This window comes from Engraulis encrasicolus, chromosome 2, assembly GCF_034702125.1.
Source record: "Engraulis encrasicolus isolate BLACKSEA-1 chromosome 2, IST_EnEncr_1.0, whole genome shotgun sequence".
Classification (NCBI taxonomy): domain Eukaryota; kingdom Metazoa; phylum Chordata; class Actinopteri; order Clupeiformes; family Engraulidae; genus Engraulis; species Engraulis encrasicolus.
Window position 1 is genome coordinate 12,710,085 of NC_085858.1, and position 19,823 is coordinate 12,729,907.

Genomic DNA, 19,823 nt, shown 5'->3' on the forward strand with positions numbered 1-19,823 from the left:
GCCTAGTCAGTTGATGATGGACATTTCACCATAATTTAACTAAACTTTTTTCTGGACTTATCGAATTAATTAACGGATTTGATCCCGGTTAATATATTTTGGACTGTAGCCCAAAAGTAACCTTTGTTGGATTTTACAATACCACCGTCTCCCCCCCCCCCCCCCCCCCCCCCCCCCCCCCCCCCCCCCCCCCCCCCCCCCCCCCCCCCCCCCCCCCCCCCCCCCCCCACCCCCCCTCCTCGTTTGCTAACGGTGCTAGCTAACATGACGGACAAGCGGCCAAGAGGGAAAGGCGATGCCCAAAAAAATCTTTCCTTTACTTCTCTCGTGCAAAATGTAGATGACATGGACATTGTGTCAGCTAATGGGCACGCATATGCTCAAGCTGAATTCGTAGTGCTCCCTGACTCTGCTCCTTCCACACCTGCTACGAAAAAGGGCAAGATGGAACCTACACTGTCCGAGCTGCAAGACAACATCGTAAGGTTGGTAGCAGAGAAACTGAAAGAAAATGCTGAGTCTCTAGCGTCTTTGATCAAGAAAAATGCAGACTCTATTGAGTCGCTGAAAGATTCTACAGAATTCCTTGCAAGAGAGGTTCAGACGGTTAAAGCTGATGTGGTCATTGTGAAGCAAGTTAATGAGAAACAGGAGGGCAGTATCGCAAAGCTTGAGGAAAAGGTGAATGAAATGGAGCGATATCATCGCAGATGGAACTTAAGACTGTATGGGCTTGAGGAAAAGGAGGGAGAAAATGTGAAGGAGCGTGTTATCGAGATCTGCAAAGCTGTAGCCAAAAGCAACAACGGCGAGGATCTACAATTCCACGTAGACGTCTCTCACAGGATCGGCAAAAAGAAACCAGATAAAACGCGTGCAGTCATCACTCGTTTCACGTTAAGATCTACGCGGGACCTAGTGTGGAGATCTGCAAAGGGATCCGACCTCCTCAAAGCCAACAAGTTGAAGTTCGGGGAAGACCTCACCAGCAAGGATAAGGAGGCACGCAACCAGCTCTGGCCACAGATCGACAGGGCTCGCAAAGAAGGGAAGAAGGCATTCTACGTCAATGGCGCGAATGCCATGATCGATGGCATTGAAGTCCGGGCTTGGGAATAAAGCATCCGCTTAATTCTCTCCTCCGCATTTTTTAAAGCAGACCTTCACTGGTCTGCTGTATGCTTTACCCTTGCGTTATACTTTTTTGTTAAAAAAAAAAAAATCTGCTCTACACAGTTTGCAATTTTTTTTTTTTTTGGCATTTTCTACCAGCTTTTTGCCCTTTTATAACCTTTACAATAACTATTAATGCTGACAAAAGTAACCCATTTCCTATTTTCCTCCAATATCTCTAACGACAGCTATTACTTTTTTTATATATTATTATTATTTATTATTTTTCCTACCATGATGTTGGTAGTCCAAGGCTCAAGCCATCAACATAAGATGGGAAAATTCATTCAATCACTTGAAGTCTTGATACTCTATTCTCAAAGGTGAAGTTCATCTATACTGGTTCTAGTAGTTCATTTTCTCGACTGGTTCTAGTGTTCAATACGGCACTCTCTTTATGTTCACTCAATGTTAGGGGTATTCGTGATTTAATTAAGAGGAAAGCTGTTTTTTTATTTTGCAAAAGCCTAAAGGCTGACTTTTATTTTCTTCAAGAAACCCATGCTTTACTTTCAGATCTCAAATTTTGGAAAACCCAATGGGGGGACGCCCTCTGGATGTCTTACGGTGAGAGCAACTCTGCTGGGGTGGCAATTTTAAAAGGCTCCTTTAAAGGGAAAGTTTGTAAAAGTATATGCGATAACTCTGGAAGATGGATCATACTTGTTGTAGAATTTATGAACAATATTTTTATTTTGGGTAATATTTATGGTTACAATGGTACTGTGAGAAACAGGAATTTGTTTGAAGAATTTGAGGAGCAGATTCTGGCTCTGACTAATACCTTTGTTAATGCTAAGCTCATATTTGGAGGAGATTGGAATTCGATTAGTGACCCCCTTAAAGACTGTTTCCCACCAAGACCCATAGGTGGTTCTTACTGTGAATTTAGAAATATTTGTCTGCACTTGAACTGTTGTGATATATGGAGAACAAAAAACCCAGGACAAACAAAGTTCACATGGAATAACAAAGATATGTCTAGAAAATCGAGGATTGATTTTTGGCTTGTGTCAAATGAGTTAATTGACAAGGTAACTGAAACAGAAATTAATCCATCAATTTTGTCGGACCATAAGGTTATTTCTCTTTCTTTACAAATGGTTAATCCTAAAACTACACAAAAATTCAACATGTGGAAACTCAACAATACTCTATTGAAAGACCCTGTGTTTATGGAAACTGTAAAAGATATTGTCACTGATAATTGGAACAAGGCTCAAGAAGAGCAAGTTTTTGGAAAACACTGGGAATATGCTAAATACCAGATTCGAAACGCTGCAATTATGAGAGGAAAGGAAATGGCTAAAATAAAAAGAAGTCAACAGGAAAACATTCTTAAGGAGATAATAGCCATTTATGAAAAAGACTCTATGTGTCAAATGGATGTTGAAAAACTATCAGATCTGCAGCTGCAATTAGACAATTTATATGAGAACCTGGCGCAAGGTGCCTTTGTTCGCTCCAGGCGCAAATGGCTAGAACAAGGTGAAAAGAACACTAAATACTTTCACAATTTAGAAAAAAGAAATGCCAGCATTAACAACATACACCAATTAAAAATAAACGATTCTGTTTCTGAAAAATCCCAGGAAATATCTGTCTTTGTTGAAGATTTTTACAGTAAATTATACACAGAGCCAGACCCGACTTGTAATGCACTCCCCTTTTTATCGTCTTTGAGGAACGTTAGGCAAATAAACCAGATAGAAAAAAATCTATGTGACCAGGATATATCTGTAGATGAAATTAAGAAAAGTATTAGTCAACTGAAAAACAATAAATCCCCTGGTAATGATGGTATCATAGGTGAACTTTACAAAGCATTACAGGATAACATTGCTGAATTTCTATTGCAAGTATTTAAAGAAGCTATAGAAATAGGTAAACTCCCCACATCTATGTGCCAAGGTCTAATTACTTTGATACCTAAGCCCAATAAAGATTGCTTATTGATTGAAAATTGGAGGCCAATCACTTTAATTAACAATGATGCAAAAATATTTGCACATATTTTTGCACAGCGTCTTAAGCTTTGTCTTCCTTCAATTATAGATGAATGCCAATCTGGGTTTATGAAAGGTAGACATATTAGTAATAATATTAGATTAATTTTGGATTTAATTGATTATCGAGAACTTTTGACTGACAACAGTTTTATTTTATTTATTGATATATATAAAGCCTTTGATACAGTAAGACATAACACATTATTTGATGTCTTAGATTTGTTGGGGTTTGGTCATTTCTTTAAGAAGGCTATCAAAACCTTATATAGTAACTGTAATAGCTCTGTGAAACTCCCTGGTGGTACCACACGCAGATTCAGCATATCTAGAGGTATAAAGCAAGGTGATCCTGCTGCACCATTTTTATTTATCTTAGTTATGGAAATGTTGACCTTACATTTATTCAACAACCCTTTTCAGGGTATTAATATCTCTGGTAAAGAAATAAAATGTTGTCAATTAGCTGATGACACAGCTATTTTCCTCAAAGATGAAATGCAGATAAAAAAGGTCATTGATTGTATCAAGGACTTCTCAAGTATATCTGGATTGCACCTAAATATTAAAAAATGTGTTCTCTTTCCACTAAAAGACAATTATTCTATTACTGAGCTTGAAGGTATTCCCGTATCAGATAAGGTCACCTATCTGGGTATTGACATCTGCAAAGATCAGACAGAAAGAGTTAACTGCAATTTTCAGCCTCTCGTCCCTAAAATTAAAAACCGGTTTAATTTATGGTTAATGAGAGACCTTTCTATCAAAGGACGCATATTACTTTCTAAAACAGAAGGCTTGTCTCGCTTAGTTTATCCTGCTAGAGTTCTTGATACCCCAAAATCCTTTGTCAAAGAAGTTGACTCATCCTTATTTAACTTTATCTGGAAAAATAAACCACACTATCTCAACAGACAAGTACTAAGTAACCCTTATGATCGTGGTGGACTAAATGCACTAGATTTTCACTCCTCCAATATAATGTTCAAGATAAATTGGATTAAAGACTATATTAAAAACAAGAACAAGATATGGTACCTTATTCCAAACCTGATCTTCCAAAAAGTTGGTGGCTTAGAATTCCTTCTCCACTGTAATTTCCAGGTCAATAAGCTCCCCATTAAGTTGTCTAATTTTCATAAACAAGTCCTCCTCTGTTGGCTTTTAACCTACATATAGGCCTTGAGCTATGGCCCCAAATTTTGGCTATCGGTGCCATCTGGGGGGAGGAATGCTAACAATTTTTTTTGGTAAGGTATATCCCCCCACTACTAGAAAAAGCCTGATAGCAGTCACGGGGTGGTAGCGAAACCCCTTTTTTCGGCTCTTGAAGTGACTACCCCCCTCTATTAAATTCCATGTTTGAATTCGGATGCATGTCTAGTTCAGGCTCATTTCGTGGGGTATTGCCAATACTCTATACCATGGTGCCTGGTATTACTGGAAAGGGGACCTTTCAGGCTTTCATTTAAGATCATTGGTGAATCTGTCTGACATACACAGAGGTCACAGCACTTCATTAAATCAGACATAGCTAACATTTTCCAACAACTCTTGGCTAAACTGTATGCTTTTGTTTATCTCTGTGGCATGAAAGAACACCAAGGACACAAAATTGGACAACCTCAATACTCTTTGGAGTCTGCTGATTCAGAAAATGTATAATATGCCCATACAATTGTTTTGTATGCGTTTGTAAGAGCGTTAAATTTGAATTGTGCAACCAGCAAAAGTCTTCAAAATAATAGCCAATACATGCAGGTCATCTGTTGGAAGTATTGGGCCTTTTTCCTTCCAAAGTTTCTGCTTGGCATCACTGCTTGGCATTAGGCCTTCATTTAAGATCATTACTAAATCTGTCTGACATACTCAGAGGTCACAGCACTTCATTAAACCAGAAATAATAATAACAAATGTCGCCTAAACTGTAGGCTTTCTTTAGTCCCTACGTACTGTAAACCATGGGAAAACATCAAGGACACAAACCCCAACTATTTCAATACTCAAGGCACTCTGCTAATTCAGACAATGCATGATATACCCATACAATGTATTGTGAGAGCCTTACAAAAGGCCATAATGACCATTAATATGACATAATTTAAGTCCAATTCTGTCTTATCTCTTTATAGACGTAAGGAAATGTAAGGAGACATAAGACGTAAGGAGATAAAAGAGATGAGCGGGGGCATGGGGAGGCACTGTATGTACAGTAGATGTAGAGTTAGGGGGGGGCAAGGGGTTAGAAGTAGGAGTGAGGTGAGTGGGGGCAATTGAGGGGGAGCACTGTTGGGTGGGGGGCAAGGCCAGGGTAGTGGAGGAAAGTGAGTGGAGGGCACTGTTGAGTGGGGGGAGGTGACTGGGGGGGCACTGTGGAGTGGGGGGGGGGGTAGTGGGGGTAGGTGACTGGGGGGGGGGCACTGTGGAGTGGGGGTAGTGGGGGTAGGTGAGTGGGGGGGGGGGTTAAAGGAAAGTGAGGGGGGATGGGGAGATAAGACACTGTAGGGTGGGGAGAGGAGTGGGGGTGAGATACTGTAGAGCAGGTGGGGGTAAGGGTGGATAAATGTTAATGATAAAATATTTGGAATAGTTTCAGAAACGTCTACCATATTGAATGTTGGAGGGAATTTGAGATGAACCTAGTTTCAGCCGTGTTGTGTATATGTTTAATTGAGCAATTTTTGACCACTTTCTTTAGGATATGTCACGGTGGCAAAATCGAAATTCACCTTCTATTGTTCAGCCATGCTCATATCAGACTGTGTGACAACTAGCCTAGAAATCTAGACGCCCCTAGGGGTTTGGCGTGGCCAGGCTATGTGACAACATCAGCATCTTCAAAATCACCCGTAAACAGTGGCTGAAAACAAACCAGACCTGCTCCTATTAATTAATAGTATGAACATTGTTTTACTCTGGATATATTTGGTGTTTGTGGTAAAATGTCATGTCTACTGTAATGCAGTATTGTTTTTTTATTATGGTTTCCTGCCTTAGGACTACGGATGACATTTGGCAACTATGCAAATACCAACATATTTATATTGATGTTTTTTTAACTGATGTATTGATTAGTGTGTATTGTCCTAATCAAATGAAAGAAAGAATGAATGAATGAATACATTTGTCCATTAGGCAATAGGAAATAATTGTGCTAAAAAAATTTAAAAAAAAGTTATTTCAGCAGTTGACTGTCTATGTGCCATTTGACCATTGTAGGAGGACTATTCTCTGCTTCAAGGAAGCGAAATCAAACTTATTTTTTGTTTGTTTAGTCAACCTTTGGTAAAATATCTGTAAGAGAATATAACAGAGAAGTGCTGAAAAAAGTAATCTACTATGTAGTAGGCCTATATTATGGCCCCACAGTATTGAGAAAAATGCATGAAAGTCATCCATTTTGGGAAATAGCAGCCATATTGAATTTTGACACAAATTTCAGATGGCATCAAGTTTGAATTTCTTCTGCTCGCGCACACGCACGCACGCACGCACGCACGCACACACACACACACACACACACACACACACACACACACACACACACACACACACACACACCTTTTCTCTATGGCAAAAAATTAGCCTTTGAAATTATCATTTGGGGAAGGGCTACCATATTACATTTTGGGAAATATTTTTCAATTTCTTTCAATAAGCTTTTGGTCAGTAATCTGTGAAATGTCTGGCAGGACAATATGTCTATTTATTAAGCAGTGCTGTATGTGCAATTTGATCATTTACTGACAACAGTACCATTTCAAAGCGGATTTATACATTCTTATGCACATACATCCATACTGTATGTATATACACTATACATACATATATTCATTATTTTTTCTTTTTATCCAACATTTGTATGTATGTCTGTAAGGAGATATTACAGAATTGGTCAGAAAATAGGTCATTAGGGCCTTGAGGATCATTACGGTCTTTTAAAGGCTCCTGCAAATATTGTATGGGTACATTATACATTTTCTGAATGAACAGCATGCCTAGATTTTTAAAATCATTTGGTTTTGTGACCCTGATGGTTTCCCATGGTATAGGGACAACATAAATCATACAGTGAGAAATTACTGGTTTAAAGGATAACGCCAGCCAATTTCAACATCATGTAATGCTCACACTACCCTGGACTTGTCAGTACCAGAGATTTTTTTTTCTTCAGCCTTTTCCAAGATCCTGGTCATTGTAATGGGGGCAGGTGTTACCTTTTGGGAAAATATTTGGAGTAGGCCCATGTTAAGATTTTTTAAAATGTAAACAAAATCTGCCCCCATTAGAATAGCAGCATGCAGCATCTCCGGGTACTGACAAGTCAAGGGTAATGTGAGCAATACAACAGCATATTGAAATTGGCAGGAGTGATCATTTGAGTATTTGGGGGGGGGGGGCTTTTCAAGCCTTTATTTTTTGTTTATATGAGACAGGACAGTGAAGGAGGTGACAGGAAGCCAGTTGGGAGGGAGAGATGGGGGAGGGTGCGCAAAGGGCACGGTTCAGAATCGAACCCGGGTCAGCCGCGTAGTAGACCAGTGTCCTACCATTAGGCCACGATAGGGCCGAGAAATTATTGGTTTAATGACCTCTGTGAATGCCAGCACAAACATTGGCAAGAAAAAAGGCCTGATATTTCCAGCTAATGACCTGCTATATTGGCTACTATTTTGAAGACTATTGGTGGTTACACAAGTCAAATTTTAGGCCCTCACAAACATATCGTCGGCTTGCTACCAAAACCGCCTAAGTCCGAATTTGGGCGAAATGAGATTTTTACATAAACTTACTCCCCTACCACAGCTGCATCACCCTGCCTTTCCGCCAGGGTCATTGATCACTCACAACAGTCACCAGAGTCAAAAATCTGTATGTATAAAGTCACACACTGCCTATGAGAAAATGAATGACCAGGGACGTAGCTATTGGGAGGACAAGGAGGGCATTTGCCTGTAGGCCTAGGGCCCTCCTGCAGGTGGCAGAGGTAAGGGCCCTATTATGACCTTGGCAGGTGGTATGGGGGCCCTATCTATTCATCCTGGGGCCCTGTGCACAATTGTTCTGCCAATGTGAATGACTTGGGTAACTTGACTTAGCCATTTTGATGCAAGAAACAGTTTATTTACATCTGTTAAGAGTTTTTTCTCTCTCTCTCCCTCTCTCTCTCTCTCTCTCTCTCTCTCTCTCTCTCTCCAAAGACAATGCCCATGTTTCAAAACTTCATCCTTAGACATTTGTCTGAGATAATCTTGTTACCACACAATGGTTGTTACATTAATTTATGATTGTAGCCTTTAAACGAATTAGTTATCATGTGCTTTATTTGATGTTATTTGGTGTTGTACCACACAATGGTTGTTACATTAATTTATGATTGTAGCCTTTAAACGAATTAGTGATCATGTGCTTTATTTGATGTTATCACAGGTTTGTAAAAGACTGTCATAGGCTACATCCTCTTATGACAATCTGTTATTTCATACATTTATCTAATATTTTATAATGTAGATTTTGACCAGCATTAGGTTGATGTTACTAGTGCAATACATTGTTGCATACACAGAAGGATAACCAACTCAAACTTGTAAAGGATCCAGTAGTGGTTCTATACCATATTCTGAATGCCACGGTCATGGTGTTGAAGTGGGCGGGGCACAGTTCTATGACCAGGTTACCTCGGTCATGGGCAAGGTTGGGAGGGTGGGGCAGTTCTATGAGCATGGAAAATAGCAGAAGTTAATCAAAGATGATACACAAGGAGGAGACAGTTCGTGAGGAGGTACAAGGACCAAAAGAAGTGCCCCACCCCTTCATCCTCCTCCATGACTGATGGGACCTCAACATGGAGATTGGAGGCCACTGCATGGCTTACTCTGTATGGCACTGCAATCTGGATCTGTGCCGATATGAGAAATGAATATATTACCACTGTGACAATTGCTTTGGCACAATGACAAAAAGAGTTTTACTTTGGATGAAAATGTAAATGATTTCATTGAAAGCTAATATGACTGAAAGTGTTAGAAAGTAAAAGAAATCTGTGAAAATCTGTTGGTAGACATGAGATTTACCAGCATGCTAGATTGTTACAAGGTCTACAAAAATATTTCAATTATTCACCATTTCCAGGATTAAAGTTTTTTTCCATTATTTTGAGTAATGGGAATGCACGCACCAAGCAATACACGGGTGTTAAGTGCAGGCGCAGACGCCGACCTTTGTTGGTCTTATGTCATTCAGGATTAAAGTTTGGAATAAAAATTAAAAAAGAATAGTACAACTATCAAAATAATGTGCAGTGCATTGTTCTTTTTGTGCTGCATCAAATATTTTATTTTAAAGTGTTTTGTTTTCCTTAGGAGCCATTTCATGTTTGACTTGCAACTTCACTCAAAATAAATTAAGAAAATAAATTAACATCTTAGACAGGTACTGTTTGTAGTGGACCAATGACTCAGACAGGATGACAGGATGATGCAGATGTGGTAGGGGAGTAAAGTTCTGCAAAAATCTCCTTTGACCAAAATTATTAGGGGGGACTAACAATTGCTCTTTGCCCAGGGTCTCAGATTTCCTAGAACCGCCACTGATGTTTGGCGCCCCCTTTGGCGCCTAGTTTTTCCCTGTTTTCCGAAAACCCCAAAATCGGACTTAGGCGGTTTTGGTAGCAAGCCGACGATATACAAAATAATTGTATGGGCATTTATCATTTTCCGAGTCCACCGAGTATTGAGGTTGTGTAATTTTGTGTCCTTGGCGTTCTTTCATGCCACAGAGATAAACGAAATCAAACAGTTTAGCCAACATTTGTGAGAAAATATGACCTATGTCTGGTTTAATGAAGTGCTGTGACCTCTGTGTGTGTAAGAAACATTCAGCAATGGACTGAAATGAAAGAATGAAAGGTCCCCTTTCCAGTAATACCAAGCGCTATTGTATAGAATATTGACAATATCCCAAGCTGTCCTGGACCTTCTTTCGTGCAACTGCACTACAAAATGCTCTAGCCATCATTGTGTTTGTCTGGTAAATGGCCTCAGGTGCACAGACATGTGTAAACTGAGAGTGTGCGGAAACCAGGCAACCATAGACAGTTCAGATGAAGGGGATGACATGGAAGATGAAGAGTACTGACGACGAAATAATATAAATCTACATGAAACTATTCTTTCATTAAACATATTCCCTTTGCAACATGTTTCTTTATTGGCTTGTAACCGCTTGTATAGGGTCTCAGTCTATTTGTTTATGAAATAGCCTGTATAAAATGTTGTATATGAACATTTATCTAAATTCTGTTAATGAGATACCATATTTGAGTGGTTTAAGTAAAGTGTTACCCAATGCCCTATCATTGCAGGGCCTACCATCTAGATTGTATTTCTTCACATACACTACAACAGTGTTTCTCAAATTTTTCGTGCCATTCCCCCCTTCAGAGGAAGGGTGTCTGTCTGCGCCCCCCTCGAGCAAAATGGTTACGAAAATACAAATAAATCGGCCGTCGTGAAGTTTATTAGAGCCTGATATACACGTACAGTATGGCCTATGTTCTCTAAATATTAGTGACTTAATGGCAAAGCAGAAAAGTATTAAAAAAGAAAAACCTTCTGACTTCACGCGCCCCCCTAGGGGGGCTTCCGGCCCACTTTGAGAAACACTGCACTACAATAATTGAATACTTTAACAACTTGTGAATGTTATGTACATTCACATATGAACTACAGTATAAACAAAGTTTGTTTAAGTAAAGTGATACCGGCATTGCATTAGTCCATTGTATTGGGTCCGATTTTGAAGACATTTTTGCTGGTTGCACAAGTGACATTTAAGGGTCTCACAGACATATACTAAATGATAGCATGGGCATATTATACATTTTCTGAATCGGTAGGGTGCCCTGAGTATTGAGGTTGTTAACTTTGGTGTCCTTGGTGTTCTTTCATGCCACAGATGTAAACGAAAGTGCACAGTTTTGGCACAATGTGTGTGGAAATGGGAGCTATTTCTGGCTTAATGACGTGCTGTGGCTTCTGTGTATGTCAGACAGATTCATTAATGGGCTGAAATGAAAGCCTGAAAGGTCCCCTTTCCAGTGATAACAAGCACGATGGTATAGGATATTGGCAATACCCCCAACATAAGCCATAACTACATATACAGGCAATATTAAAAAACAGTATTTATTATAGGGGGGTAGTAACTTCAAGAGCTGAAAAAAGTGATTTCGCTACCACCCCATGACTGCTATCAAGCTTTTTCTACTAGTGGGGGGATATACCTTGCCAAAAAACATTGCTAGCATTCCTCCCCCCAGATGGCACCGGTCGACCCCTCGGCTCATAGCCTAATACACAATTTCTCACCTCACAAACAGTTTATTTGGAACAATCACCTCATTACATTCAAAAAGAAATCCTTATTTTTTGAAAATTGGATTACTAATAACATATTGTTTGTATCTCAGTTAATGAACAATCAAGGTTTTTTCCTTACATATTTAGAATTTTTAAATAAATTTGCTGTCCAAATTCAGCCTAGAGAGTACAGTATTGTATCTGATGCTATTCCCAATGGTTTTACGAGAATACTATCTACAGCTCCCTGTGAGCAGTCCAATCCACACATTTATAATCTATTTCTCAATGGTGTAAACATTAGAGATAGAAAATGTAATAATAAATGGTTAAGACAGATGATACAAAAAACTGTTACTCCAAGGTGTAAAAATTATTGGAATGGCTTATTTGATTATGTTAATATGGATAAGATTTGGCCTGCCCTTAATAAATATGTACTAAATAACAAAATTAAGGAAGTCTCATTTAAAATATTACATTTAATTTACCCCACAAACACACTTTTACAACGATTCAAAGTAGGTGTCCCAGATGTATGTGTTTTTTGTGGTGTTATGTCTGAATCTGTTTGTCATTTATTTTACGAGTGTTTTTACTCAAGATTTTTCTGGATTGAGTTTGAGCGTTTGTGTTGTGAGGTATGGTCCTGTCATGTTTCTTTAAGTATGAGAGATATTTTACTTTTATTTGAAAGAGAGGATATATGTGAACCATATGTCTTTATATTGAATTTGTTAATAGTCATGGGAAAATACCATATTCACAAATGTAAATGGGGAGGAAGAAACCCATCCTTTGTTTGTTTCAAGAAAGAACTGAAATTTTATTTTAAATCCCTTGAAGGACTGAACAGCAGAAAAGCTGAAAGAACTATTGCCTTAATGGCTATTTATGGCTTTTTTCCCTCCATTTATTAATATGTGCACGATACCCCGCTTTTTCAATGTTTGTATATAATCTTTTCTTACAATTAAAAAAAAAAAAAAAAGGAAGAAAAAAAAAAGAATTTAGTGATCAGCAGAAAGGCTGTAGAATCTTGGGTCTCCAGTCCCCAACGTAATGGCATGCACTGCTTTATGGGGAAAAAATATGTCAGCAGGATAACTAAAAAACTTGTGAACGGATTTGGATAAAACTTGAAATGACCCAAGGAACTAGTGATTAAATTCTGGTGGCGATCCGAATCACGAACCGGAAACCAGGAATTTTTACAAAAGATTCTTCACAATTGCTAGCGTACAAATCTAGAAGCCCCTAGTTTCTGCAAACTGAATTGCGGGACAGGGCGAATGCGGACATTCCAGTTTCTAACTCGACAAAAAGAAGGCAGAAAGACTTAAAATAAAAATCGGGTGTAACATAGTCCACATATAATATTATGTTTTGTGGTACTCAACCAAATCAAATACAATGGCTAGTAGTTTAAATGTGTATTACTACAAGAAAGAGGTGGAAATTATTTTTAATCTTAACCTGCACAAGTGATTTTTTATGTGTTCTGCATATTTTCCTTTTTTTTTGCCCCTCACATACAATGCATAAATGAGGGTTATTAGGATATTAAAAACATTGTAGCACATTTCCCGAGTTACTGCATGGCTAAGGGTTGATGCTTCGTTTCAGCCTTGTTTGGCGAATCTACACCAGTGGCGTGTGAACAATACTCTAGTCAAACAGCGCTCTGACTGTCTTACTGTGAGTACATTTGCATAAGCAGTGGTATGAGGCCGCTGTTAGCAGCTGGTTACCTGTAACCCCTGTCTCCCGTGGGATTATAATTATAGGACTTCCCACAGGCAAGACCCCCATCCTCCCACCACCCGTCTACCCTCTGCCTCATTTGAAAATGACATTGAAGCATTTCTCTCCTCTCAAAAGTGTTTTTTTTTTATTAAGGTCTATGAAATAACATATGCCTAATTGCTTTTAATGTCTGATTAATGTGATTAATAACATAGTTTTGGTGAACAACACGATATCAGTCAAGCAATGTCCCAGCAGGGAAACAATCGCAAACAGGGTTTGACAATGTTCATCTAACATTGTGTCATATATTCATAACTGTGTCAGGAGTAGGTATGGCAGTTGGCTTCTCTAATAAAGTCCTATACACTTCGGCCTGGATTCCCTTACTTGTTGTGTTTATGACCCATATGGAATTTCAGAATTGGTCATAGCGAGAGAGATGGGTGTCTGATGAATGCAAGCCCCAGATATTCCCTAGACATTTGTTCACTGTCATCGTCTCTCTCTACAGGCATTCAAGAAAACCATGGCCATGTCTTCAGGCAGCATCGACGAGGCTCTGCTATACGCGAAGGTGAGTGCCTGTGAAATGGCCAATGGCTGTGGCTTGTGTCTGCCTCCTTTGCTTGGTGACGGATGCTCGCTTGTTCTCCCTCTGCTATCGCCGCGAAGGGTGCGGCGTAACGTGCAAGTGGTAACCCAGAGAGATTGCAGACTGGTTGCCTCGGCAACAACACTGAATCCGGCTCACAAGTGTGTCCAACCCTGGCAGATCTGGAGGGCCTGTTATTTCTCTCTCCGCTCTCGCTCTCTATTTTTCATTCCTGTGGTTCAGCGCTCTGTCTTGCCCAAGTGCGTTATGCCTGCTTATTGCGACCATAAATAATTTGAAAATGAACACTTGTAAACCATTTTAGCTCACCCACAGGAGATAGAAGTGTGAAAAGTATATTTCCTGCCACCCTCTCTGTAAAAAACAAACAAAACCATGTTTATCTGAGTTTTTTTCTCCTTTTTTTTGCTTCTTTCTCTCAGTTTGATTTCGAGTGCCGAGCGCATGGTGGTAACTTCCTGGCTTACCCCCCAGTTGTGGCAGGTGGAAACCGGGCCAACACTCTGCATTACATCAACAACAACCAGATCGTTAAAGTGAGTTGAGGTACCGGAGAGCTACATCCTCCTCATCTGGCCATCTATCGTAACAGCCTATTGTGTCTGTCATGTCAGTCAGACGCCCTTTGTGTTTTCTCTCTGTCTTCATACTTCAGTGGGGCATGCACAGTAGTTGGCCCTTTCTGAATCATTAGCAGGTTCTTAGTTTTACTGTCAATTGGATGATGGGCCAAATATTGATGGACATATCTTGCAGCTGGTCAGCTATGAACCATTTTGACCAAACGCTCCTTTCAAAAATCATGTTTAATAATAATAACAATTAGTTGCATGAATGTTTTTCTAAATATTATAATGGGCACTGTTAAAAACAGTGTTTGAAATGAGGAACCACTAACAATAACTTGTGATTTATTCCCTGCTCTTCAGGATGGGGAGATGGTGCTACTAGATGGTGGATGTGAATATTTTGGTTACGTCAGTGACATCACACGAACATGGCCAGTAAATGGAAGGTATTTGAACATTTAACGCTATGTGTTGACGGGGTAGACTTAATAGATTCTGTATCCCTCAATGAAAATTTTATCTGTAGAATTCATTATAAATCTCTGTGCTCAAACAGACGATTTGTCCTAAAGCTGGCCGAACTACACGACTTTGAAATAGTAGCTGATTTTGACGTAGGATTGTGAAGCACAAATGAAGAGAATTGATCATCTTATCTCCAATCATAAACACTGACACAATGCCCAACATGGCTTGCGATGTTCCTGGGGGGTAACCTTCCACAGACGTTCCACCTGAAGTGTGACCCCTCCTGTAGAGAACTTGCTGTAATTGTTGTACCTTTATACAACAACTTGTAACATTTATTTCAGATTATGCTTTTATAATTGAATTCTTATACGTAGATACTGTGCAGAAAATATCCATTTTGTAGTTATTCGAATAAAAGGCTCTTGCTTATCCTAATGTAACCCATTGCATTCTTAAGCAAGAGTCACCAGTATATTTGTGCCCGATACATTATAATTTATCTTAAAGAATTGCAAATGCAAATGCTGGATTACCATATTTGTACAGCATTTTCATTTTTGTGTGTTAGAATGAGACAAAAGCTGCTATCATCTACAGACCCCTCCAGAACTCTTGGAGCAGCAAGGCAAACTAGGCCCGTTCGCATTTTCATAAACGTATATGATAAATACAAAATATAAAAGATAAAAAAGATTTAATATCTATACATAGATGAATGACGTGCATAGGCTTAAAACCAAACGACTATTGTGAAAATGAAGCAAAAAAATGGGGCAAATGATAACACTGTTTTAATGGTTCACTATTACAGTGGATCTACCACATTAGGTACAGTGTAATAACCATTGTAACAATATTTAATACCATGTAATACCAGTGTAACACCATGTACCAATTTGTACATCATGTATTTGTGTGTAAGTGATATTACATGGCATTGCATATTGTTACACTGGTTATTACACTGTACCTAATATGGTAGATTCACTGAAATGGTGAACCATTAAAATGAGGTGTTACCGGGGAAATCAATCCACCCAGTCAGAAGTTATGGGCCAAATGAAAATTCCGCCATTTTGAGAGTGTTGACCTCCAAACTCAAATCAGTTCATGAACCTACCCTAGAGCATTAACCATGGAGGTAGAAAATAACACTAGAGAGGACACAGCAATTTGCGACAGCACTGGGAAATGGCAGATGGAGCTTCCCAACTTCCGTAGGTAGTGTAGGTACCTGCAGGCAATGCAAGTCAATGGAGAACATGCCCACCCCTGTCAAAAAATTGAATAAAACTGTTTAAATATGAAGTAACACATTAATCAAAGACCAGATTTGAAATGTCAGGCTAAATATCTACTTAAATCATATGAGTCGATAAAATACATTTAAAAATCAAATAATATATTTTATGAACATAGTTAGCAACACACTTCAACTATTGTCCTTATATAGTGTGTTGATGGACATTTCCACATGATTAAGCCATTTTTGACAGAGGTGAGCCTCGTTCTCCGTTAATTTCCATTTTTCTGATCTACCTACAGATAATGGCCGCTACAGATTGTCGTAAAAATGGGGGTGGGGTCACCTCTAGTGTTATTTTCTACCTCTATGGCATTAACATTAAATCTGGGACAAATCCATCCAACTGGTCAGAAGTTATGGGCCAAACAAATATTCTGCCATCTTGAATTCAGCCATCTTGAAAGTGTTGACCTCCAAGCTCGAATCAGTTCAGCTCCGCGTTTCGGGAATATAATGATTAATGATCTTGTTGTTGTCTACCAAACACATTTCGGTTTGAGAAGAAAATATGAGTATGAAATAAAAGTTCTGAATGTCAACTTTTATTTCCTGGTATTTGAATCTAGATATGTTAAATACTTTTGGATTTATGACCGTTTGTATGACACCACAGCATTTTTTAAGTGAGCAATAGTATTGGAACAGAATATCTTAAAGGAAAGTAAAATGTAATACTTGGTGGTATATCCTTTTTTTGCAATAACTTCCTCAACCCTGCTACCCATGGACATCATTATCAAATGTTGTATTCTTCATTCGAGATGCTATTGCAGGCTTTTACTGTAATTTCTTTCCATTCTTCTGTGTTTTGATGTGTTTTTTTTTCATTCCCTCGCTTCTTCAGGAGCTGAAAGGCCAACTTAACTTGCTTAACGTCAAGTCATTGATTTTGTCCCATTATCCTACTGCATGATTAAAATCTCCCCTATTCATTTGGGTGCATTATAAATTGGCAGGCAGAATATGTCTGTACAATTTGGAATTACTTTTGTTGCGAGTTGCGACCATGGTCAGTTACATTATCAATGAAAAATGAAGGAGCTTGTTCCAGAAGCAGTTGTGCATGCCCAGGCCATGGCATTGCTTTAACTATTCTTCACAGATGAGCTTGAATGCTTTATCTTCTTCCCATACTTAGGCCTTTCTTAGACTTGGTAGAGATTAATCAAGGTCTCAGAAGTCTACAAGATTGAATTCCAGAGTTGTTGTGCATCATCTCTGCACGAGGGATGCAAATTATCGATTAATTCATTAATCATTAGTTGATAGCCTTATCGATCGACTTATGATTAATTGATAAGCAGCATTTCCCCCCCAAAATCTCAATGTTTCTCAAAAAAAAAACTATTAAATCCAAAAATTTTAACTAAAAATTGAGATAAAATACCACATTTAAATTAATTCTATTTCAATTATTTAATCCAAAGGTGATTTGAATATTCCCACTATTCACACCCCTCTTCACACACACTCTTCACGTGCCCATTTTACCTGGGTCTCTTGTCAGTTGAATTGACGATTAATTGCGATTAATGTTTTTAATTGATTAATGCACTGATCGATTAAAATCGATTAATCGTTTGCATCCCTACTCTGCACATTTCTATCTTGCCTTCAGATTCTTACTACTGATGACTGTTTTGCATATGTGGTATTGCCTTTGTATCTCTGCTCTCGGATTCTTCTTTAAACAGTATATTGCAATACGTTCCCCCCTGTACTGTGGAGGTTATTAGAGATGTGACTTTCTGATGTTTTGGGGCTTTTCTTTGTGACTCTCACAGTTTTTCTGTCATCAACTATTGTTGTTTTTCCTTGACCAACCTCTTCAATATCTCTTACCCAGTACAACAGTAGTTTATTTGTTTTCCAGGACATTCCAAATTGTTGTTCTTACTCTGGCCAATGTTTGCCCAAACAGATCGGATTGATTTTCTTTCTTTTTTCAACTTCAAAGTGAACACACACACACAGAAAGCCCTCTGGTTCTTGTGTTGGTTTGCCATCTTTGACAAGAAATGCAGTCTTTTTAGGTATAAACCTAAATGTGAGAAATCATGTATTGCTATCTAACCTTTGAACAATCAACAGCTGGTCAACAAGAATCACCTACCAGGCACATGTTCCAATACTTTTGCTGACTGAAAAATGCTGTGGTGTAATACAAATGGTGATGATTTCAAAATTTTTACATATCCAGATTTTAATACCAGTAAATAAAAGCTTGCATTCTAAACATTTTTGTCATGCACATTGTTGTGTCTCTAACCCAATTGTTGTCGTTGGACAACAAAACAAGAACATTTGGTTTGCTGTTCCAAAACTTTAGGAGCGGATTGTATAAATGTATGTCCCGGTAAACCAAGAAACAACTGTAGAGACTTGACAAAAAGCACTTTGGTAATATCCTAGGTAAGTCCTAAAGGGCCCAACGTTCCCCTCGCAGTATTTTCCCATTAAACTCCAGATGTGAAAGCTCATTAATGGTTCCATGAAGTGACTGATATACCTATGTGTATTTATGATGGCTTTAAATACAAATTTGAGGAAGCCAACAATAACGTCTGGATAATTTCTTTAGTTCTATTTTTAAGTCTTTCTTGTTTGGACTTTTCCCACTTTTTGTGTTACACAGAGGCAAAGCAAATAGAAATAAACATTTCCCATTGCTTCAGTGTTCTTGGCAGATGTTGGTGTGTTTATCTGACAGAAGTCACAGAGGTGCTAATGTTTCTGGCTGTGAGCTATTTCTCATGTGTCTCGTGTGTTGTGTGGTCTTGCTCCATTGCGGCTGCGGTGCGCTGCAGGTTCAGCCCGGCCCAGGCGGAGCTGTACGAGGCAGTGCTGGAGGTCCAGATGGCTTGTCTGTCACTCTGCACCCCGGGGGTCAGCCTGGACTACATCTACACCTCCATGCTGTCACTGTTGGCCCGCCAGCTCCGAAGGCTGGGCATCGTCAGCCCTGACACCAACGAGACGGACACGCTCAAGGTATTATTATTATTGTTTTTCACACACTTTATTGAGCCTGTACTGTAGAATAGATTGATAGAAAATCGGCAGCACCACACATAAGGACGTACTTGTCATACTGTGTAACAAAGCGGTCATGGTTTATGCACAGTGGAGCCTCTTCCCTCTTACTTTGTTGTAACCAGAAGATTGGCATGATCAAAATTCATTATTTTTCTTACACTTTCTTACATGTGCCTCTGCATGATGATTCCCCTTCTATTATAAAGCTGACTAATAAATGGACACTGTAGTGGACATATTTCACTCATGTACCATGTTATATGTCATGCTTCGTATCACTTTATACAACACAACAAATCCATCAGGTGATAAGCTACTTAGTTTAGCTGTGCAAATGTACAAATCACTGTTCTCAAATGCTGTCTCAGCAAAACCAGACCAGTAGGTGGTGGGCCCAGTCTCATATCTTGTCAGTTCGTTGGTGTTAACGAGTGGCAACTTTATTTTTGCTTATATAACCCCCTGACAACCCATTAATCAATATTTTGGCTGTTGCCATCCTCAAAACTTGCACATTGATTTATAAAAATGAGACAAAAA

General features: G+C 39.0%; 1 protein-coding gene across 1 annotated transcript in view; it reads left to right on the plus strand.

Moving 5' to 3' along the window:
• The window catches only part of xpnpep3 (X-prolyl aminopeptidase 3, mitochondrial), a 55,777-nt gene that overhangs the window by 20,434 nt on the left and 15,520 nt on the right, over positions 1 to 19,823 (plus strand). Inside the window, exons 5-8 of the mRNA XM_063222470.1 lie at positions 13,800 to 13,862; positions 14,324 to 14,437; positions 14,831 to 14,916; positions 19,055 to 19,238. Of these exons, the coding sequence (XP_063078540.1) occupies positions 13,800 to 13,862; positions 14,324 to 14,437; positions 14,831 to 14,916; positions 19,055 to 19,238 (447 nt within the window). The remainder of the gene's footprint in view (positions 1 to 13,799; positions 13,863 to 14,323; positions 14,438 to 14,830; positions 14,917 to 19,054; positions 19,239 to 19,823) is intronic.